We start from the raw sequence: 17,748 nt of genomic DNA on the forward strand, positions 1-17,748 counted from the left end.
GCATCTTGCTGCAGCAGCAGCATCCAAGCCATGTGTGCCGTGCTGTGGACATATGTACATACATGATAACCACAAACGAGTGAGTGAGAGAAAGAGAGGGAGAGAGAGCGTTGTGCTGTGTGTGTGAGTGTGTGCCAACAAACATTGTGCGTTGGAATACACACACAAACACATACATGTGCAACCACTCTCACTTCAATCTCAACATCTCATTCAACACAACCAAATTAATAACCATGAGACAACTTTCAACGGTGGATCTCTTGGCTCGTGCATCGATGAAGAACGTGGCAAGACGCGAAATGTAGTGTGAATTGCAGAATTCCGTGAATCATTGAATCTTCGAACGCACATTGCGCCTGTGTGTGTGGGCATGCGCCATTGTGTGCGTGTCTGTGCGTGCGGGCATGTCTGCCTGAGTGTCGCCACTCAATCTCATTGACAATGCGTTTTTGTGTGCTTACGAGTGTGTGAGTGTTTGTGTGGGTGTATTTGATTACTGCAACTATGCAGCAGCAGCAGCAGCGCACCTTTGTTGGTGTGGTGATGCTTGTTGTGTAGCAGTATGAGGAAGCGCCCATGCATCATGTACTCGTATCCCATTATTGCACTGTGCATTGTTGGTGGCCATGGGGTGTTAGTCGATGCGGTGCACACACACATTTTTGCTGTGTGTGTGTATTGTGTGAGACTGGACTCTGAAGAGGAGAGCTTACGACTCCATTGCGATGATGATGGTGATAGTGACTGTGACGAAGAAGGAGTGGGTGTTTGTGTGTGTGAGCATGTGGATTGCATTGCACGATGATACGATGCCTTGTGCGTTGTGTTGTTGCAGTTGATGTGATTCACACACACACACATCCCACTTCTATTCTCATACTGTTGTCATCACTCACTGTCGCTGTGTGGGTGCCGTTGTTGCGAGACCACGGCAAGCACGCGCATGCTGTATCTGCATATGCAGCAGGATACACCAAGCTGTGGAGCGATGTGTCAACTGGCATCGTTGTTCTGCAGGGTGTGTATGCTGTGTGTGTGTGTGAAGAGGCATGTGCACTTGTGTGCTTGCATCTTTATGTGGCTTTTGTGACACTGGTCATGTGAGCAAAAACACTGATGAAGAAGAGAGGGAACATGTGTGAGAGAGAAAGGAAAGCTGGAATAGTGGTGGACGGAGCACTGTTTGTGTGCATAGCACTGCACTTGTTGCAGTGTATGCGCACAGACCACTGCATCCATCCACACCACTCCACTCCACTTTTTCACCCTCTCAAACCCCTTCCCCTCCTCTACTCATTCTCATTGTTGACCTCAGGTCAGGCAAGGGTACCCCCTGAACTTAAGCATATCACTAAGGGGAGGAAGAGAAACTAACAAGGATTCCCTCAGTAACGGCGAGTGAAGCGGGAAGAGCTCAAGCATTGGAATCTCCACAAGCTTCTTTTTTGTGGCGAGTTGTAGTCTTTATGGGATGCGGGCCGTCGCATGTCTTTGTGATGGTGCACAGCTTTTGTTGTGCATTGTTGTTTGGCGCAGCACCGAGTTTCCTTGGAAGAGGACACCGGAGAGGGTGAGAGTCCCGCTGGTGCTAGTTTATTTGCGCTGATGTGCGGTGTGTGGTCCGTTTATTCTCTTGAGTCGGGTTGTTTGGGAATGCAGCCCAAAGCCGGGTGGTAAACTGCATCCAAGGCTAAATACTGGCACGAGACCGATAGCGAACAAGTACCGTGAGGGAAAGATGAAAAGCACTTTGAAAAGAGAGTTAAACAGTACGTGAAACCGTTGACAGAGAATCGCTTGCAGCTAGCAGAGACTGGGCGCGCCTTGTGATCAGGGTTTTTGGTGTGGTGTGTGATGACGGTGCGGGGGGTGTATTGTGTGCACTTGTTGCACATATGCGCCGCTGCGTTGCTGTTGTTGTGTGCTGCGCTGCCTGCACTCGCGGGGCGTGTCTGCCAGCATGAGTTTTGTGTGTGAGAGACGGCGATGCGAGGGCGCCCTTGTGCGTGGCGCATCTGCTTTTTTATGTTTCTGTCGCACGTGGGACTGAGGAAATTATCGATGCGGTGGCTTTGTTATGTGGTCTTTGGCATGGGTGCTGTTTTCGGCATTGTGTTGCGCAGACTCTTGTTTTGGGATGAGAGACTCGTTCTCTTGTGCTGTTGACAGAGTGTGTGCGGGCAGTGTTGGGAATGTTGCGCTTGCCGCTTGGCGCACACCACCGGGGAGATGCTGGCGACAGGGCTGCAAACGGCCCGTCTTGAAACACGGACCAAGGAGTCTAACATGTGCGCGAGTGTTTTAGCGAGCATGAAGCTAGGGCGCGCAATGAAAGTGAGAGGTGGGATGCAGTGTTGGGAAGTGTGCGTGAGTACACTTTTAACAGCAGCACTCGCAGCACCATCGACCGATCTGGATTGGGGGAGGGGAAAGGGGTGTGCGGTGGCTCCACCCTCCTCCGCTGAAGGATTTGCGTTTTAGCGCAGATGTTAGGACCCGATAGATGGTGAACTATGCCTGAGTAGGGCGAAGCCAGAGGAAACTCTGGTGGAGGCTCGTAGCGATCATGACGTGCAAATCTGTCGTCGAACTTGGGTATAGGGGCGAAAGACTCATCGAACCATCTAGTAGCTGGTTCCCACCGAAGTTTCCCTCAGGATAGCTGAGACTTATTTTATGATCTTTTGGTTAGTTTTATCTGGTAAAGCGAATGATTAGAGGCCTTGGGGGAGCCACTTCCCTCAACCTATTCTCAAACTTTAAATGGGTAAGGCGGCGCGCTTTCTTTGTTTATGAAGCGGGCAATGCTGAATAACCGAGTCTCAAGTGGGCCATTTTTGGTAAGCAGAACTGGCGATGCGGGATGAACCGAACGCGGAGTTAGGGTGCCGGAATCGACGCTCATGAGAACCCACAAAAGGTGTTGGTTGATATAGACAGCAGGACGGTGGCCATGGAAGTCGGAATCCGCTAAGGAGTGTGTAACAACTCACCTGCCGAATCAACTAGCCCTGAAAATGGATGGCGCTCAAGCGTCGTACCTATACTCCGCTGTGTGTGGAAGAGAGCGAGCGAAGCGAGCATTCGTGCTTGTTGCGTCTCAAAACTACATGTAGCCACACACAAGTAGGTGGGCGTGGAGGTGTTTGCGTGAGAGCAATCTTTTTGCCGTGGAAGCCTGTGGCGTGAGCCTGGGTGGAGGGGCCTCCAGTGCAGATCTTGGTGACAGTAGCAACGATTCAAATGAGAGCTTTGAAGACTGAAGTGGAGCAAGGTTCCGTGGGAACAGCAGTTGGCCACGGGTGAGTCGGTCCTAAGAGATGGGGCAGTCCTGTGTCAAGTGGGGAGTTGTTGCGTGTGTGTGGGTGGTGGTGATATTATCGCCATGCTTGCACACGTGTTGAATACCCCAGTCCATCGAAAGGGAACCAGGTTAAGATTCCTGGACCAACGCACGCCACAAAGAATGTTTTGATAGAGCAGCGGCAACGCGTACAAACTCGGAGACGCTGCCGGGGGCCCTGGAAAGAGTTTTCTTTTCTTTTTAACGAGCTGCATTGTGGGGGGGAGTAGGGGGAAGAGTGTTAGTTTATTCTGCGCTCTTCAACCTTCCTCGTCGCATTCTCTGACCCTGGAATCAGTTTGGCTGGAGATGGGGTGAGAGGCTCGGCAAAGCACCACTGACCTCTTTTTGTTGTGGTGTCCGGCGCGTTCCCGGCGGTCCATGAAAATCCGAGGGTGTGAATGGTAGCAGTGTGGGGGGAAGAAGAGAAGCACTTGTGCTAATCTATTTTCTCCGCTGCATGTGGGCGTGGTTGGCCGTACTGATAACCGCAGCAGGTCTCCAAGGTGAAGAGCCTCTAGTTTGATAGACGAATGTAGGTAAGGGAAGTCGGCAAAATAGATCCGTAAGCTCGCGATAAGGATTGGCTCAAGAGGTTGATTGTGTGTGTGGGTGTGGGGGTGAAAGGGGGTGTGCTTGCATGCCGTTCTTGCACCTCTACATTCTGCGCACACTATTTTTTAGCAACCGATCTTGAACTGGTACGGACAAGGGGAATCCGACTGTTTACTTAAAACAAAGCATTGCGAGGATAGGCTGTTGCGACGGTGTAGACGCAATGTGATTTCTGCCCAGTGCTCAGAATGTCAACGTGAAGAAATTCAAGCCAAGCGCGGGATCAACGGCGGAAGTAACTATGACTTTCTTAAGGTAGCCAAATGCCTCGTCATTTAACTGGTGACGCGCATGAATGGATTAACGAGATTCCCACTGTCCCTATCTACGCTCTAGCGAAACCGCAGCCAAGGGAACGGACTTGGCACAATCAGCGGGGAAAGAAGACCCGCTAGAGCTTGACTCTAGTCCGACCGTGTTAGGGTTAGAGAGGTGTAGCATAGGTGGGAGCAAATGCATTAAATTGTGCTTGCGGCCTTGAAATACCACTACTCTGGTCGTTTTTTTGCTTATTGAATGACACGGGGCTGGTGTGGGTGATTGTGGTGTGCGTAGCGCGCATTTCTTGTGTGAGCTGTGCGCACCCGATCACACATGTGCACCATTTCTGGAGAAAGGGAGGGCAGCGTGGAGTGCTTCTTGCGCTTCATGTTATGCCGATCCCGACCCGCTTTCAAGACGAGGTCAGGTGGGGAGTTTGGCTGGGGCGGCACATCTGTAAAACGATAACGCAGGTGTCCCAAGGTGAGCTCAATGAGAACGGAAATCTCATGTGGAGTAAAAGGACAAAAGCTCACTTGATTTTGTGATTTTCAGGATGAATACAAACTGTGAAAGCATGGCCTATCGATCCTTTAGTCGCGGCGGATAAGAGTGAACAACGCACTCGTGCGTCTAAGCTCCCATTCTGCACTGCGCCTGTTGACAGCTTCAACCTAGAGGTGTCCGAAAAGTTACCGGCGGCTCTGGCAACCAGGGGATATTCCTCGTTGCCTTGGTTATATCTATACCATCGTGTAAATGATCATATCCCTCACTTGTTTATTCCATACACACACACACACACACACACACACACACACACACTCACGCGTCAAAGCCAAAGCTGTAGTGGTATGAACGCATGGACGATTCAGCAGCAGGACGCAAACACTTTGGGGTATGACTGCAACCAATGGCCATGCCTGGACAACCAATGCGTGACGTATTCAACGTGCTCGTCTCTCCACACAAATGCGCCGGATTCACACAAGGCACAACCCACTCATACAACTGATGTTCATCACCCCTTGTCTCATACACCAGCAACGGGTTCGTGTTTCCACGATGGCACAGGTGCGAACCAACAAACTCCACCTGCGACCCATCCCGTCTACGCTGCTCACGCCTGAACTGCCAATACAGACCAGAAAACACTTGACCAGACACACCATTGCTCACGAACGTAGGATTCACACCTTTTGCAATGCCTTTCACCACCTTCAGGTTTCCCTGCTCATCATACACAAGCGGTGCCAAATGCTTGATGTAGTATGCAGGATTTCCATTCGCGTCGTTCACCGTCTCATACACGGGCAAGCACTTGCTCAGCTGAATAAGCAGTCGTCGTTGCCACTGCGCCACAATCTCACTCGACGATTCATCCATGCTGTTAATGTTCCGCACGGGTCTTGCAAGCATTCGGTTCGTCCTCGGATTGCGTTCCCTCACATACATATCAAAATCACCATCGTCCTGCCCCAATGCATTCAGAACGATTGGATCGATTTGCTGCTCAGGGTTTACGTTCGTCATCGGTGGCTGAGGCACTCGAATTGAAAACCGTGGTGGTGGTGTCAAGCTGTACGGCATATCAGCTGCGATCCGAGCTCCAGGACCCATGCCCAGTCCCCTTCTCCCGAACCTCACACCTCCTACTCTGTTCAAAGGGAAACGATCAACATAGCTGGTATTGGGATCTCTCTCCTCCAGCAACCGTACTTCACCTGCGCTTAGCCTTCGACTTCGCCCTGGTCCTGGCATTCGCCCTGCTCCTCTTCGCCCGCTCCCTCTGTGTGCTCTTGATGCTGATCTTGATGCTGACCTTGCTGCTGGTCTTGATGCTGATCTTGATGCTGATGCAGCCTGAACACGTCGCCTTCTGCTGCTGGAACTTGAACTTGCAGGAGCGTTTGGATCTCGACGCGTGTCCATCCTGCGCACATTGGGAAGCGCATCCACGTTCACATCAGAGCGAACCCCGCCGGATGTCACCGATGTCGGTGGGTCTCGTGCTGCTGGCACTCTTTCAGGGCGAACCAGGGAAAGCTCTTGCCATACGGAGCGGGCATCCCGGCGCACAATCGTTGGACGATAATTGTCCTGGAAATCATCATCGTCATCATCATCATCAAACTCCCCATCATCATCATACACATCGTCTTGCTGGCGACGCGCCATCTTTCTTCACATGCAGAAATAAATGCACACGACAGTACATTTTTCTCAACCAACCGCACACACCAACATGTCGCGATCAACAGAGCAGCAGGCGCAGCTGTACCAGCAGGCGGTCCAGCAGAGGACACACGACTACCTAACTGGCTTACAGCAACGCACGCAGGAGCGCATTGGCAACCTCATCGAGCAACAGCAGAACCCCGTTGCGCACATGTTTGCCAATGAGCTTACAAAGGCTATGACTGGAAAGACACAGGAAGAACTGCTTGCAGACTGGGTTGGCAAGGGATTCAGAGCAGTCGGCAAGGGCGTGCGCAAAGCTGGTGATTACATTGGCGATCGCGTATCCTCCACCTTCCGCAACAGCAGAGAGGCACTGGATTCCGTGCAAAGTGACATCGGGCGCACATCCGCGCGTGACGTCATGCGTGACAACACAGGCTTTGACATTGGAGATCCAGAGAACCCTACATTCAGCATTCCCTCTGAGATCTACGGCGAGCACGGCCCCTCTCTCATTGATGGCGTGCGCAACACATGGCAGCGCATGACAAACGGTATGGAGCAGCCCATCACAAACCACACTCAGCATGAGCCACCGGAGAGCATTGAAATGTCTGATTTATCACAGACACAGAACGAGCCCACATCCATGGACGAAGGCGAACAGGAACAACAAGCAGCAGACGTTCAGCCAGAGTACCCAACCGACATTGAACTCCAAGACTTGGCGCCGACTGGGGAAGCAGTAGGCGACGGGCTCGAAAGCGGAGCAGCTGAAGGTCTTGGCGAACTTGCAAGCGCCGTTCTAGCACTCTAGAACCAACAGTCATGTCTGACCGCGAACCTATCAAAGGCCCAGAGACAAAGCAAGATGAGGAAACAGGGCGTGGCCTGAAAATCACGGGTGAAGTTGTGGCTGGCATTCCTGTTCTGGGACCAATGCTCTCTGGTATCTTTGAACTTGGGAATGAATTGCGCCCACACCACCACAAGCACGAATCACAACCTGGTTCCTATGTCGCACCTGTAGCAAGCGGCCCATCTGCTTCAGGTCCATCTGTTGTTCACTTTTGACAGTAAACAACACAGCGCATGCTCATTTTACCTCTGTCCACGAAACCGCCACAAGCACCAAACAAGGCAAAGCAGTTCTACCACCAGTATGGAGCCAGTTGAGAACGAGAGTCTGTGGGATAGCACCGTGGCCAGCCTCACACCCGTGAGCAATGCCACAGTCACTACACCAGCCGATCATGACACCTACAAGCCGGGTCAGTATCTTGACCTGCACCTCAGCGGTTCGAGTACACCAGCTGTTGACCCTGCCTACAGCAAGATGGAGTACGACCTTGTGCTCAGCTCCAGTGCCAACGGAAAGACTGTTGCTACATCCCCAGACAAGAAGACAACCGCTGTCATGATGGATCTTCAATACGGCTGTGAGATGGCAGCCACAACGGGCACAAGCAACCTCAAGAACGACACCGCCTTTGTCAATGCCAACCAAGCGGGGCTCAACTTCTGCTCCTCTCTGCGTCTGCCAAATCCAGCTGGTGCCGTCACCCTCTTCGACGAGATTGTCACACGAACGGACACGGGACAGGTCATTGAGGAAACCCAGCGCCTGGACCTCATCAACACGATGAAGCACCTCTACTGCAAGGACCCCATTGCCAAGCAGAACGACAGCCTGTTCACATCTGCCACCGTCGACGTGAACGAGTTTGGCCTCGTCAAGCCAGCACACCGCGAGCTCTACCAGCCCAGCCGAAGCAACATTGAGGATGCAGCCATCATGAAAGGTCTTCTCAACCCAGCCTCCCCCATTACCGCGCTCACCATTGACCGTGATCCGCTCGAGGATTCCTGGTGCAACTACAAGAACTTTCTCAAGTTTGTTGAGGACGGCAGCTCGCCAAAGAACGGCTTCTTCCAGTTTGTGCATAGCAGCGTCAACAGCGGCAGTGCATACGCCAACCTGCCTTCCAACATCAAGCCCTACCTCTACGCTGTCGGCAATGTGTTTGAGGTCTGGTCCGTGCAGCCACAGGGCACCGACGATCCCAGCTCTGCAAGCGGAACCAAGCCCGCCAAGTCGAGCGACCGCAAGCTTGTTGGATACTGCGGACTCGCAACCGATGTGCGAGCGGGTGATTCTCCAGCATCCGGGACTAACAAAATCTTTGGCCTGATTCTCAAGGACGGAACCAAGACTGTCTATGGCCCCTACGCTGATGGCCTTGACAAGGCTTTCACAACCGCATCATCGTCGGAGCTGGACAAGAGCGCAGGCACCTACTATGTGATTCGACCCATCACCAACATCAGCTACAGCTGCACTGTCCCTGTCATGCACGAGATTCCTTCTGCAATGTTCATGCATCCGCAGGGCAACACCATCTACGTGAACCACCTCGGTGGTCTTCGCATGCGCTGGCACCTGGCCAATGCAGACAACTGGTTCCGTCGCCATGAACAGGCAGGCTGGGACACCAAGACGGACAGCTTCAGCTACGAGATACAGCGGATCAACTTCCGCTTCCGCACCGTCACCCCCAGCCTGGACATGGAGGCTGCGATGCAGGAGGCCATGCAGAGCGCCGACGGAACCTTCTTTGACATCATGACCTACACGCATGTGGCGCAGCCCATCCCAGCAGGTGTCAATGACTACACCATCAACCTCCCAAGCTTCACGCAGCGAAGGGCGTTTTCCCTGTTTGCAATTCCAGAGTACAACCAGTCGCTGTGGCTCAACTCTGTCAAGTTTGCAGACATCCTCAAGACCCCGATTGACACTGCGGATCCCAAGGATCTCTCGTACCGAGTGACCTCCAAAGGTGGCGGGTCCGAGCATGGCTTCAAGGAGTGGCAGTGGCAAATCAATCAACGCCAGCAGCCGAGTCACCCAGTGTCTGTGGAGTCCCTGAGCAAGTGCCCGCAAGGCCTACTGGCAACTGCAGGTGTCAACGCACAGGAGCAAGCAAAGGCCTTGGCCAACATTGGCCTCCCCGTCAAGGATCTGCGCAACCAATCCAGCATGCTTGTGATCCCACGTCGCCTTTCCGCTCATGGTGGCTTTGCAGACCTGCTCACAGCCAACCCGAATCTGCGCGTGCGTTTCACAAAGGTCACTCCCGAGTCCTTCATCATGCACTGCTTCTGTGCCCACCAGCGTCGTGTCACTGTGAGCAACGCTGCTGGCGTCGTTGTCTCTGAGTGAGTCGTGTGTAATAAATTCATTTTCCCTATCCCCACATTGAGTGAGTAACATAGACAAAGAGAAAAAGAGACTGCAATCGCAACCAGCAACCATGTCGCGCCGAGGTATGATGCAGGGCACGACACAACTCACCCCGGGCGGGCGGCAGGCACAGCAGGTATTCCTCTCCCCGGCAAACGGCGATGGTGGCTCCTACTCTGCGAACAAGAGCATCTACCAGCTGGACTTTGTGCTTCCAGACACAGATGGATTTGTCTCTGCTGAGTACGGCTTTCGCCTGCGTGGCAAGATCAAGTGCAGCTACGGCACGGGTCCCGCTGGCGGCAACTCTTACGAGGACGTGTTTCTCTCCCCAAGCTGTGGTCTTCACGGAATGATCAAGAGCGTGGTCGTGACAACAGGGAGCAACCAGGTCCTCGAGCGGGTGCAGAACTACCCGCGACTGGCCACGCACCTTCTCAACGCAACGAGCAGCAGCAATGCCATCTGCAGCCAGCGCCAAGCTGAAGCGGGCATGCTCGGTGTACTTGCGGACCCAACAAAGGTGACGGGCAAGCAGACCAATGACAGCCTGATCTATGTGAATGAGATCAACAACCTGAACGAGCGACGCTTCTGCTTTCAACTGGAGACGGGCATCAGCAAAGGGCAGCAAGACCTCGGTCTTCGAATTCATGGCGGCATTCGCGTGCAGCTGGAGCTGAACAACAACGCGCTCTTCCTGTTTGCACCAAACGCCAGCACCGCCATTACAGCTGAGCAGAGCATCAGCAACGTCAACTTTGAGATTTCCGATGTCACCCTGGAGTACACGCTCGTGTACATGGCACCACCCGCCAACATGGATCTGAGTGCACCGGGCAATGCCGTGCCATCTGCCGCCCTCATGCGTGGCATGGCACCGGATGGTACTCAGGTTTACCAGTCCTTCTCAGACTCCATGACCAGCATCAACAACAGCTTCAACAGCACAAGCTTTGCGCCAGGCTTACCCGCAGTCAATACGGTGCTCTTCAACTTCCTGAGCATGGGCAGGACACAGGGTAAGACGGATCCACAATCACTGGACAACTTCAGCCTGGACCGCGGGCAGTTCATGATCAACGGCGAGCGTGTGTCCTACTTTGATCAAATCAGCCCGATTCAGTTGAAGATGGCTGGGTTTGAAGCACTTGGTCCGTGGGAGATTGTTGCAGCGAGCACGACCATCGATCAGCGCGTTGGGATCTTTGGTCTCCCGATTGACACGTACACCTCGGGACCGAACATGAACAGCACGAACCGCCCACAGATTGACTTCTATCTGAGCGACACCTCCACGTCCACGCCGGCTTACACGGGAGCCCCCATTGCGACTGGATCCTACAAGACTGCGTTCACAACACCTACCGAGCCTGCCATCATGCATGTGTTCTTCCTTGGCACGCGTGCCGTCACACCTACAGCTGATGGCTTTGTTCGTTCTGCAGTGCTCTGAGTGTGCTCAAGTAATAAAGCAACAAGCATGCATTTTCCTCAACACCTAAAAGAAGCAAAGCCACGTTCACAAAAGAGCGAGAAGCAAGAGAACGAGATGAGCGACGACACTACAACGACGGGACTGGCTGTGGAGCCGGTCGATGACGTGGTGACGGAGCAGGAGCCAGCGCAGGATGCCACAGATGATGGCATGGGCATCCACGATCGCCTGGCCCCACCCATGATCAACTCCAATGACGCCGTCTACGCGGACTCTCAGATTATCAGCGCAGAGACGCAGACAAGCCGCAGGATCCTGTTCCGCGTCCCACGCACATCCATCCTGGATATTGAGGGCAGCTACCTCGCCTTCCAAATCAACGTGACCCTACCCAGCAACCAGTCCAAGGACTTTTGGAGCCAGGCCTTCCCAGCCCTTGTTGGTGGCGCAGGTGTCATTGACAGCATCATTGTACGCATTGGGCAGCAGGAGGTTCAGCGCATCGACTACTTTGCATGGTGGATGGCGACACACTATCCTGAGCTGACCATTAACCAGCAACAGTTTGTGCGAAGCTACCTGGACCTGAGCGGCACAGCCTACTCTGCAGACTGCTATGGCAAGGTTACGCTCGGCTCCAACCCGTTTGCCATGGAGAACTTTGCAGCGGCACCACATGGCCGCACATCCGGCACCGACAGCGGCAGCAACACGACCTGGCTCAGGAAGATGGAGTACGTCTACCAGCCCTTTGGACGCAGTGTGCAGTCGCATGTCACCATCCCGATGATGTCCCTGTGCCCGTCCCTGTTCAACAGCATTCGCCGCTACCCTGCCATGGCCGCGGAACAGCTGAGCATTGAGCTCGTGCTGAACCAGGACGCGGCTTCCCTGCTCACGGTTGGTGGCACACTCGCACAAACCGCCGCCCGCGTACCGAGCGATCCAAGCGCCGCCGTGAAGAAGAGCCTCGTGTCCTACGCAAACATTGCGTCCTACTCGATTGAGGACCCATTTCTCATGTGCGACTTCCTGACACTCCCCAAGCCCATTCTGGACGCTGTGAATCAGCAGGTGATGAGTGGTTCAAGCAGGTACATGTACACGCAGTACATTGCCAAGCAGCTTCCCATCTCCGCCAGCAACGATTCCTCGACCAAGGATGTACCAATTCGTGCAGACAACAGCATCCTCTCTGAGCTTCTCTTCATGCGGCGCAAGTCGTCCTCAGCAGCCTCTGGCAACAACCGGCTTGGGGCTTACGAGCTCGCCCCACCCTTTGCGGAGCTCAATCTCAACATCAACAACGTCAACTACTTTGAGAAGCAGCTGTACGACGGCGTTGACCTTCAGCTTCAAACATCACGCCTCATGGACAACTACTACATTCCCAGCATCATCTACGATGGCAAGACCCATGATGGCACAGCATCGAGTAGCTCCACAGAGGGCAAGAATGGTCGGTGGATGGGACTGTTCTCACCAGTGGGTGTACCGTTCATTCTTGAGTCCAACATCTCGCGACAGCCCATTCTGGTTCGGCACAAGGCGCGTGCGCCACCCTCAAACACGGGTGGTGCCAGCTTTGAGAACCAGGTTGTGGTGTGGATTGGACGTGCCGAGTCTCTCATCCTTGCTTCTTCTCGTTCACGTGTTCTCTGATGACCATCTACTCTTGTGTGCACATGTGTGTTGGATTTGCGCGTACATTAAAGGAAAACACAAATCCGTCGACATCATGAATCGACTCTTCAAACACGACATTGTCTTCCTCAAAGCACATGCTGGATTGGCGAGTGATCTGCATGTCATCATCATCATCATCATCATCATCATCATCTGTCCACTCGTCGTCGTTGTCAAGTGGATGCACAGCATCCCCCATGAACCGACGCGGTGTACGGAAGAGGGCAGCCACGCAAAGGCAACGACGTGCAAGCACAAAAGACTCAGGAGCATGTCGCTCAAAGTCATACACACACACCTCCACCTCCATGTTCTGAGCAATGAGAACAACAGCAGACATGGCATTGTGTGCAATGTCGTGGATTGGTAGGGAAGCAAACTGAAACACAACGTCGTCCCTGTCCGTGAGCGTGGTCGTTGTGCCACGCCCGCAGTAGTATGTCTGGTTGTTCCACTTGACTTCAACGCAGCCCTGAATTCCCGTTGCACTGCCACGGAGCTCGCTGCGATGCAGCTTTGGCACTGCGTCTCCACGTCGAAGATGCACTGTGACAGTACATTCTCTGGCGCCAGAACTGCGCCATTCCAGTTCGAGCTGACCGCCCCGCTCTTCCTGCAGCTTTTCCAAGAGCTCTGCTGCCTGGATGTGCTCAGCATCAAACCATGTCAGTTGCGTGTGCATGGATCTGCAACGTTTTGGCGCGGGATCGCTGGCATCTGTCATGACTGATCTTGTTGCTCTGCTTGCTGTTGCTGAGTCGTAGGCGTACTTGGTGGTGGGATAACAAAGCGTAGACGGATGAAAATGGAACCATTCAGGTTCTGTGGTATGGATCCGTCGGGGTTGATCAGGCTCAAATGTAAATGAGACAGGGACGTTTCCTCGTTGATGGTAAACTGCGGTCCAGGGGAGTTGCTGGTGAAGTAATCACCTGTGTCATAGGTCTTGCTCAGGGTTGCCAGAACGTTGCATGGCTGCCCAGAGCTGAGAAAGTGGCGCTGCGATGGGTAGATGGGCAAATCCGAGACAAGTAGCATGTCTGGGAACTGCAGCTTGCGAGGAAGGCTGGATGCGCGAATAGGCTCATGCTTTGTGCTCACAACAAAGCGCGTGTTCGTGGCGCTCGGTACGTTGGCTGCCATAGGATCAAACTTTTCCGCGCTGCCCTGCTTTTTGAAAAAAGGCGGCGCGAACCACCAGTAGTAGCTGCTCACAAGCATGTTGAACAAGTGCTCGTAGGACTGGAGGGTGATGGTGGACCAATTGGAAGGGTCATCGTCAGGGTCGCCGCGGTACATGGGAATTGGTGGGTTTGTACCCGAGGGTGCAGTGTTATGCGTATCGCTCAATGCCCGTTGCAGCGAGAACGTCTGCTGGAATGGCGGCTCATAGATGGTATTGCCAAGCGTGTTGGGGTATCTGCCAGCAAAGAGCGCATCGTCGATGCGTTCGTCTGTTCGCGCCTGCTTGCACTGATCAAACAGGTCCTTTGCTGTGTAGTAGTGGTAGGTGCCATCGATAGGGGCGTGTGAACTTGGCTGCGGGCCTTTCCCCACCACGTCGCTGTTGCTGAATCCGAGCACGTTCCAGAACTCGAGTTCCTCCTCGTTCTCATACCAGCTGAGGATGAAGCAGCCATTCCAGTGGGTGATGGCACCTGCCTTTGGCATGCTCGGGTCTACCATGCCAACAACGCACATGGCATCTGTGCCATCGGCCTGGGTTGGCTTGGCGTAGTCCTGCTTCTCAAAGGCGCCATTGGCGCGCGTGTAGTCCACGCCGAGCGCTGCCTGTGCAGCAATGCTGATTCTGTTTGTCTTCTCCACCCCGTTTGACTCTATCACCTGGGAGTCTGGGTATGCAATCTCCTCAAAGTCCGACTCGGAAAAGGACTGGTGCAGTCCCGTGAGGGTGAACCGGCTGTTGTTCGTGTCGAAGGAGAAAGCGGGCGTTAGTCCGCCGAGGATGCAAGGGATGAAGTAGCTGTGGTCCTTGTCCAGTCGAACGGGCTTCTGAATAAACTTGGCACCATAATCGCTGTACGGGTACGGTGTACCTCCTGCTGAGAAGGTGTCCTCAAGATACCAATGCTTGATTGGTAAAGGTTTGCCCTCTGCATTGTTTGGGTCCCTGGAAATCCCATAGACAGAAGAGACAGAGGCCGGAATCTCATCTGTGAAGCACTGCATCGTGCCTCGGTACACGGTGCGGAGGCTCGTGTGATATGGGTATGTGAGGTGGTGGCTGGTGGTGCCTGGTTGCTCCGGGTCCTCCACGACAACAGGATTCGCCTTGCTGAGTTGGCGATTGAGAATGGATGTGATATCTGTCGGGCTGTAGTTACCCTTGGGCAAGGTGAGGGTGACCTTCTTGAAGTAGGGCGCAATGAGCGTGTCATCGCTGCTGTGCGCTGCTCCCACAATCCCAACACCGTCCGTGCCAAACTCGTAGCCGATCACCTTCTGCCCGCTTGGTGCTTCGCCGTTGACCAGCTGCGTATTCATGAGCGGAAGCAGCTTGGCACACCCAAGGCTGGCTGTGGTCTGACTGAACAGCGGGACGTAGAAGGACCCGCCATCATTTGTGTCGGGTGGAGTGCCACTGACGTTGGCTGCTGGAGTGGTCAGGTAGATGGGTGTGCTAGAGCCCAGGTCCGTGTCTGCTGGCGTCTGCACATGTACGCAGTGTGTCTTGCTTCTGGCGAAGGTAACACCGCCTCCCTCAAAGCCGTTTAAGCAGCGCGCTGTGCTGTAGACGAGGCTGCCATTGACTGGCTTGTGCACAACGTAGTAGCCAATGCGCATTGTGACCGACATGTTCCTGACGACCTCGATGACATCGCCCGACCCGCGACTGTTTGCAGTGACCTGCGTTGCCTGAACAGCGGTTCCCGCACGGATGGGTAGCTTTTCCTTCATCTCCATAGTGACCTCGTTCAGCCGTGTCGTTGGATCCAACAGGTCCTTGGCTGATTGGACACGATTGCATTCCACATAGACTGTCTGTGGTTGTGCGGAACGTATGCTGCTTGCAAACGTGGGAGGAGCAGGGAGTTGTGCAGCATCAGCATCCCTGCCACCATGTTTGGATCGTTTTCTTAGTGGTTGGTGCGCCATGTCTAGCGGTTTGCGTCAATCGAGAAAATGATGTTCACGCCAAATGTCCAGATGCTCAGCGTGGTCATACCAGAATGGCGCCAAAAAGCATGCTTGATGGTTTCATTTACATTTGACCTGGATCGCTGCTCAATACACATTTGTTATTTTACTCATACCTGTCACACTGATGAATACGCACGTGTCATTTACACCTGTTCCACCTACACCCAAGCAGACCAATCCAAAACCAACCATGACATGCCAGAGCTCACCACCGCCAACACTGAGGCGCGATTCTGTTTCGAGCGATCTAAGAGATATTGATGCTGCATTGGACACCGTGCAGGAACGCTTCACAAAGCTACAACACGAGGTGAATGTGGTGAAGGACCTCATTGCAGCTGGTGAATATCCAGAAGATGAAGAAACAGCTCAAGTTGCAATGGAGCACCACAAATCATGCATTCGTCTGAAGCGAGAGGTTCAGACACTCTTTCGCGAACTTCAAAAGCGGCAACGAGTCGTGCCTTGTCTTCGCCGCAAGGACTTTGGCCGTTCGCTGAACAATTACAACTTTCTCATCAGCCTCAAGACATGCATCTTCACAGGACCGGGAGATCCGGGTTTCCTGTTCAAGGATCCGCCTTACTTGAACAAGAGGGTGGCCAACATTATCATCAAACACGCCTGTGGTGTGGACTGGTGGCCGTACACGATTGACAACTTCAACGACGCCATCAACCCTGTGGTTCTCGAGTTTGAGAACAACTGGGAGAAGCGCGTTACCTTCGAAGGTGCCAACTGGGTCCCTCTATTCAATAAGCGAGCGGCAGTGTCCCTTCAGTTCCAGTTTGGATCACCACACATGCTTCAGATTGGGTTCCACACCATGTCCACGTTTGCGATGGCCAAATTGTTATCATCCACTGGCGACTGGGGAAACGGGTACCGCGTCACGCACAGGAAGCTCCTGGAATACCTTGCCGTGCAGGCTCACAGCGTGGACGGTGATAGCGTGCGCAGATGTGCGGTCCCATCATACGAATCGCGTGATTTACCACTGGACCGGACAGAGCTCACAACAGCAAGCACAGTCACATATGCCCTGCAGCTGAACTTCGGCAACAGCGAATCTGCCCTGAGCCCTCAGCGAAATCCATTTGCTGTACAGGACCTCCTTCAGCGGACCCGACCACATTTCAAATCCCTGAGTGCACGAAAGAAGCTTCGACAGAAGCGCAAACTCATCCTCAACAAGATCAAGCGGCTTCGCAGGCAGATTGACGGCATTGATGAACAAGACTCGGCGCAGTAATGCTGGAGCTGCGGTTCAAAAGCGTGGATCTACACGTACAGCATCAACAGCAGATCTCGTCTTTCCGACCAAGTCAAAGCACAGCGCCAAGGCAATGGCAAAGCACAACACAAAGAAGGGAAGCGCGCGTCGTAAGGCAACAGGAACCTACGGCAGCCTGCTTGTCGACATTGGCACATGTTGCTCTTCGAAGCCTGCGTCGTCTGTTAAGCCGAAAGAGCGGCTGAAGCCAAACGACCCATCCCCGCTCGTTGGGGTCCCGCTCAGCGAGCTGCACTACAACCCTGTTCCCCCGATGGACGTGTGGCAGAAGCGAGAGGCAGAACTTATGATGAGGGATGAGAAACGAACCACGCGCGGCAAGCACAAGGAGGTGCAGCGCGCGCAGTGCAATGTGCAGGACAGGATCAAGGTGAACAAAGTCTACAAACAATCTGGGCTTGATCAGCTGCGCGGTCGTAAGAAGAACCAGACACATGTTGCCAAGCTGCGTGGTTACCTTGTGAGCAACGTTGACATTGATCCAAACCTGCTCTTCAACACTCGTGGCCTAAAGTAAACCA

The 17,748-nt window shown here is 53.6% G+C and overlaps 7 protein-coding genes and 1 non-coding gene across 8 annotated transcripts; 7 read left to right on the forward strand and 1 right to left on the reverse strand.

Annotated features, from left to right (window-relative positions):
* Positions 1-244: 244 nt before the first annotated feature.
* Positions 245-6,444, forward strand: PTSG_20013. Its single transcript, XR_001137148.1, has one exon. It is a non-coding gene; the product is annotated as a 28S ribosomal RNA (ribosomal RNA).
* A 23-nt stretch (positions 6,445-6,467) lies between these two features.
* PTSG_03884 (uncharacterized protein) lies at positions 6,468-7,220 on the forward strand (the record flags this gene model as incomplete). The annotated part of the gene is made up of 1 exon (XM_004995561.1): positions 6,468-7,220. The coding sequence occupies one exon, from the start codon at positions 6,468-6,470 to the stop codon at positions 7,218-7,220; it is 753 nt and encodes a 250-aa protein (XP_004995618.1).
* Positions 7,221-7,565: 345 nt separating this feature from the next.
* Positions 7,566-9,626, forward strand: PTSG_03885 (uncharacterized protein; the record flags this gene model as incomplete). The annotated part of the gene is made up of 1 exon (XM_004995562.1): positions 7,566-9,626. One exon carries the CDS (start codon positions 7,566-7,568, stop codon positions 9,624-9,626), a length of 2,061 nt encoding a protein of 686 aa, XP_004995619.1.
* Positions 9,627-9,717: 91 nt separating this feature from the next.
* PTSG_03886 (uncharacterized protein) lies at positions 9,718-11,103 on the forward strand (the record flags this gene model as incomplete). Its single annotated transcript, XM_004995563.1, has 1 exon — positions 9,718-11,103. One exon carries the CDS (start codon positions 9,718-9,720, stop codon positions 11,101-11,103), a length of 1,386 nt encoding a protein of 461 aa, XP_004995620.1.
* Positions 11,104-11,199: 96 nt separating this feature from the next.
* Positions 11,200-12,747, forward strand: PTSG_03887 (uncharacterized protein; the record flags this gene model as incomplete). The annotated part of the gene is made up of 1 exon (XM_004995564.1): positions 11,200-12,747. The coding sequence occupies one exon, from the start codon at positions 11,200-11,202 to the stop codon at positions 12,745-12,747; it is 1,548 nt and encodes a 515-aa protein (XP_004995621.1).
* Positions 12,748-12,821: 74 nt separating this feature from the next.
* Positions 12,822-15,979, reverse strand: PTSG_03888 (uncharacterized protein; the record flags this gene model as incomplete). Its single annotated transcript, XM_004995565.1, has 4 exons — positions 12,822-12,834; positions 12,867-13,457; positions 13,649-15,774; positions 15,959-15,979. The coding sequence occupies 4 exons, from the start codon at positions 15,977-15,979 to the stop codon at positions 12,822-12,824; spliced, it is 2,751 nt and encodes a 916-aa protein (XP_004995622.1).
* Positions 15,980-16,123: 144 nt separating this feature from the next.
* On the forward strand, positions 16,124-17,185 carry PTSG_03889 (uncharacterized protein; the record flags this gene model as incomplete). The annotated part of the gene is made up of 1 exon (XM_004995566.1): positions 16,124-17,185. The coding sequence occupies one exon, from the start codon at positions 16,124-16,126 to the stop codon at positions 17,183-17,185; it is 1,062 nt and encodes a 353-aa protein (XP_004995623.1).
* Positions 17,186-17,279: 94 nt separating this feature from the next.
* PTSG_03890 (uncharacterized protein) lies at positions 17,280-17,744 on the forward strand (the record flags this gene model as incomplete). The annotated part of the gene is made up of 1 exon (XM_004995567.1): positions 17,280-17,744. The coding sequence occupies one exon, from the start codon at positions 17,280-17,282 to the stop codon at positions 17,742-17,744; it is 465 nt and encodes a 154-aa protein (XP_004995624.1).
* Between the last annotated feature and the right edge of the window lie 4 nt (positions 17,745-17,748).

Source organism: Salpingoeca rosetta (genome assembly GCF_000188695.1).
Source record: "Salpingoeca rosetta unplaced genomic scaffold supercont1.8, whole genome shotgun sequence".
Classification (NCBI taxonomy): domain Eukaryota; class Choanoflagellata; order Craspedida; family Salpingoecidae; genus Salpingoeca; species Salpingoeca rosetta.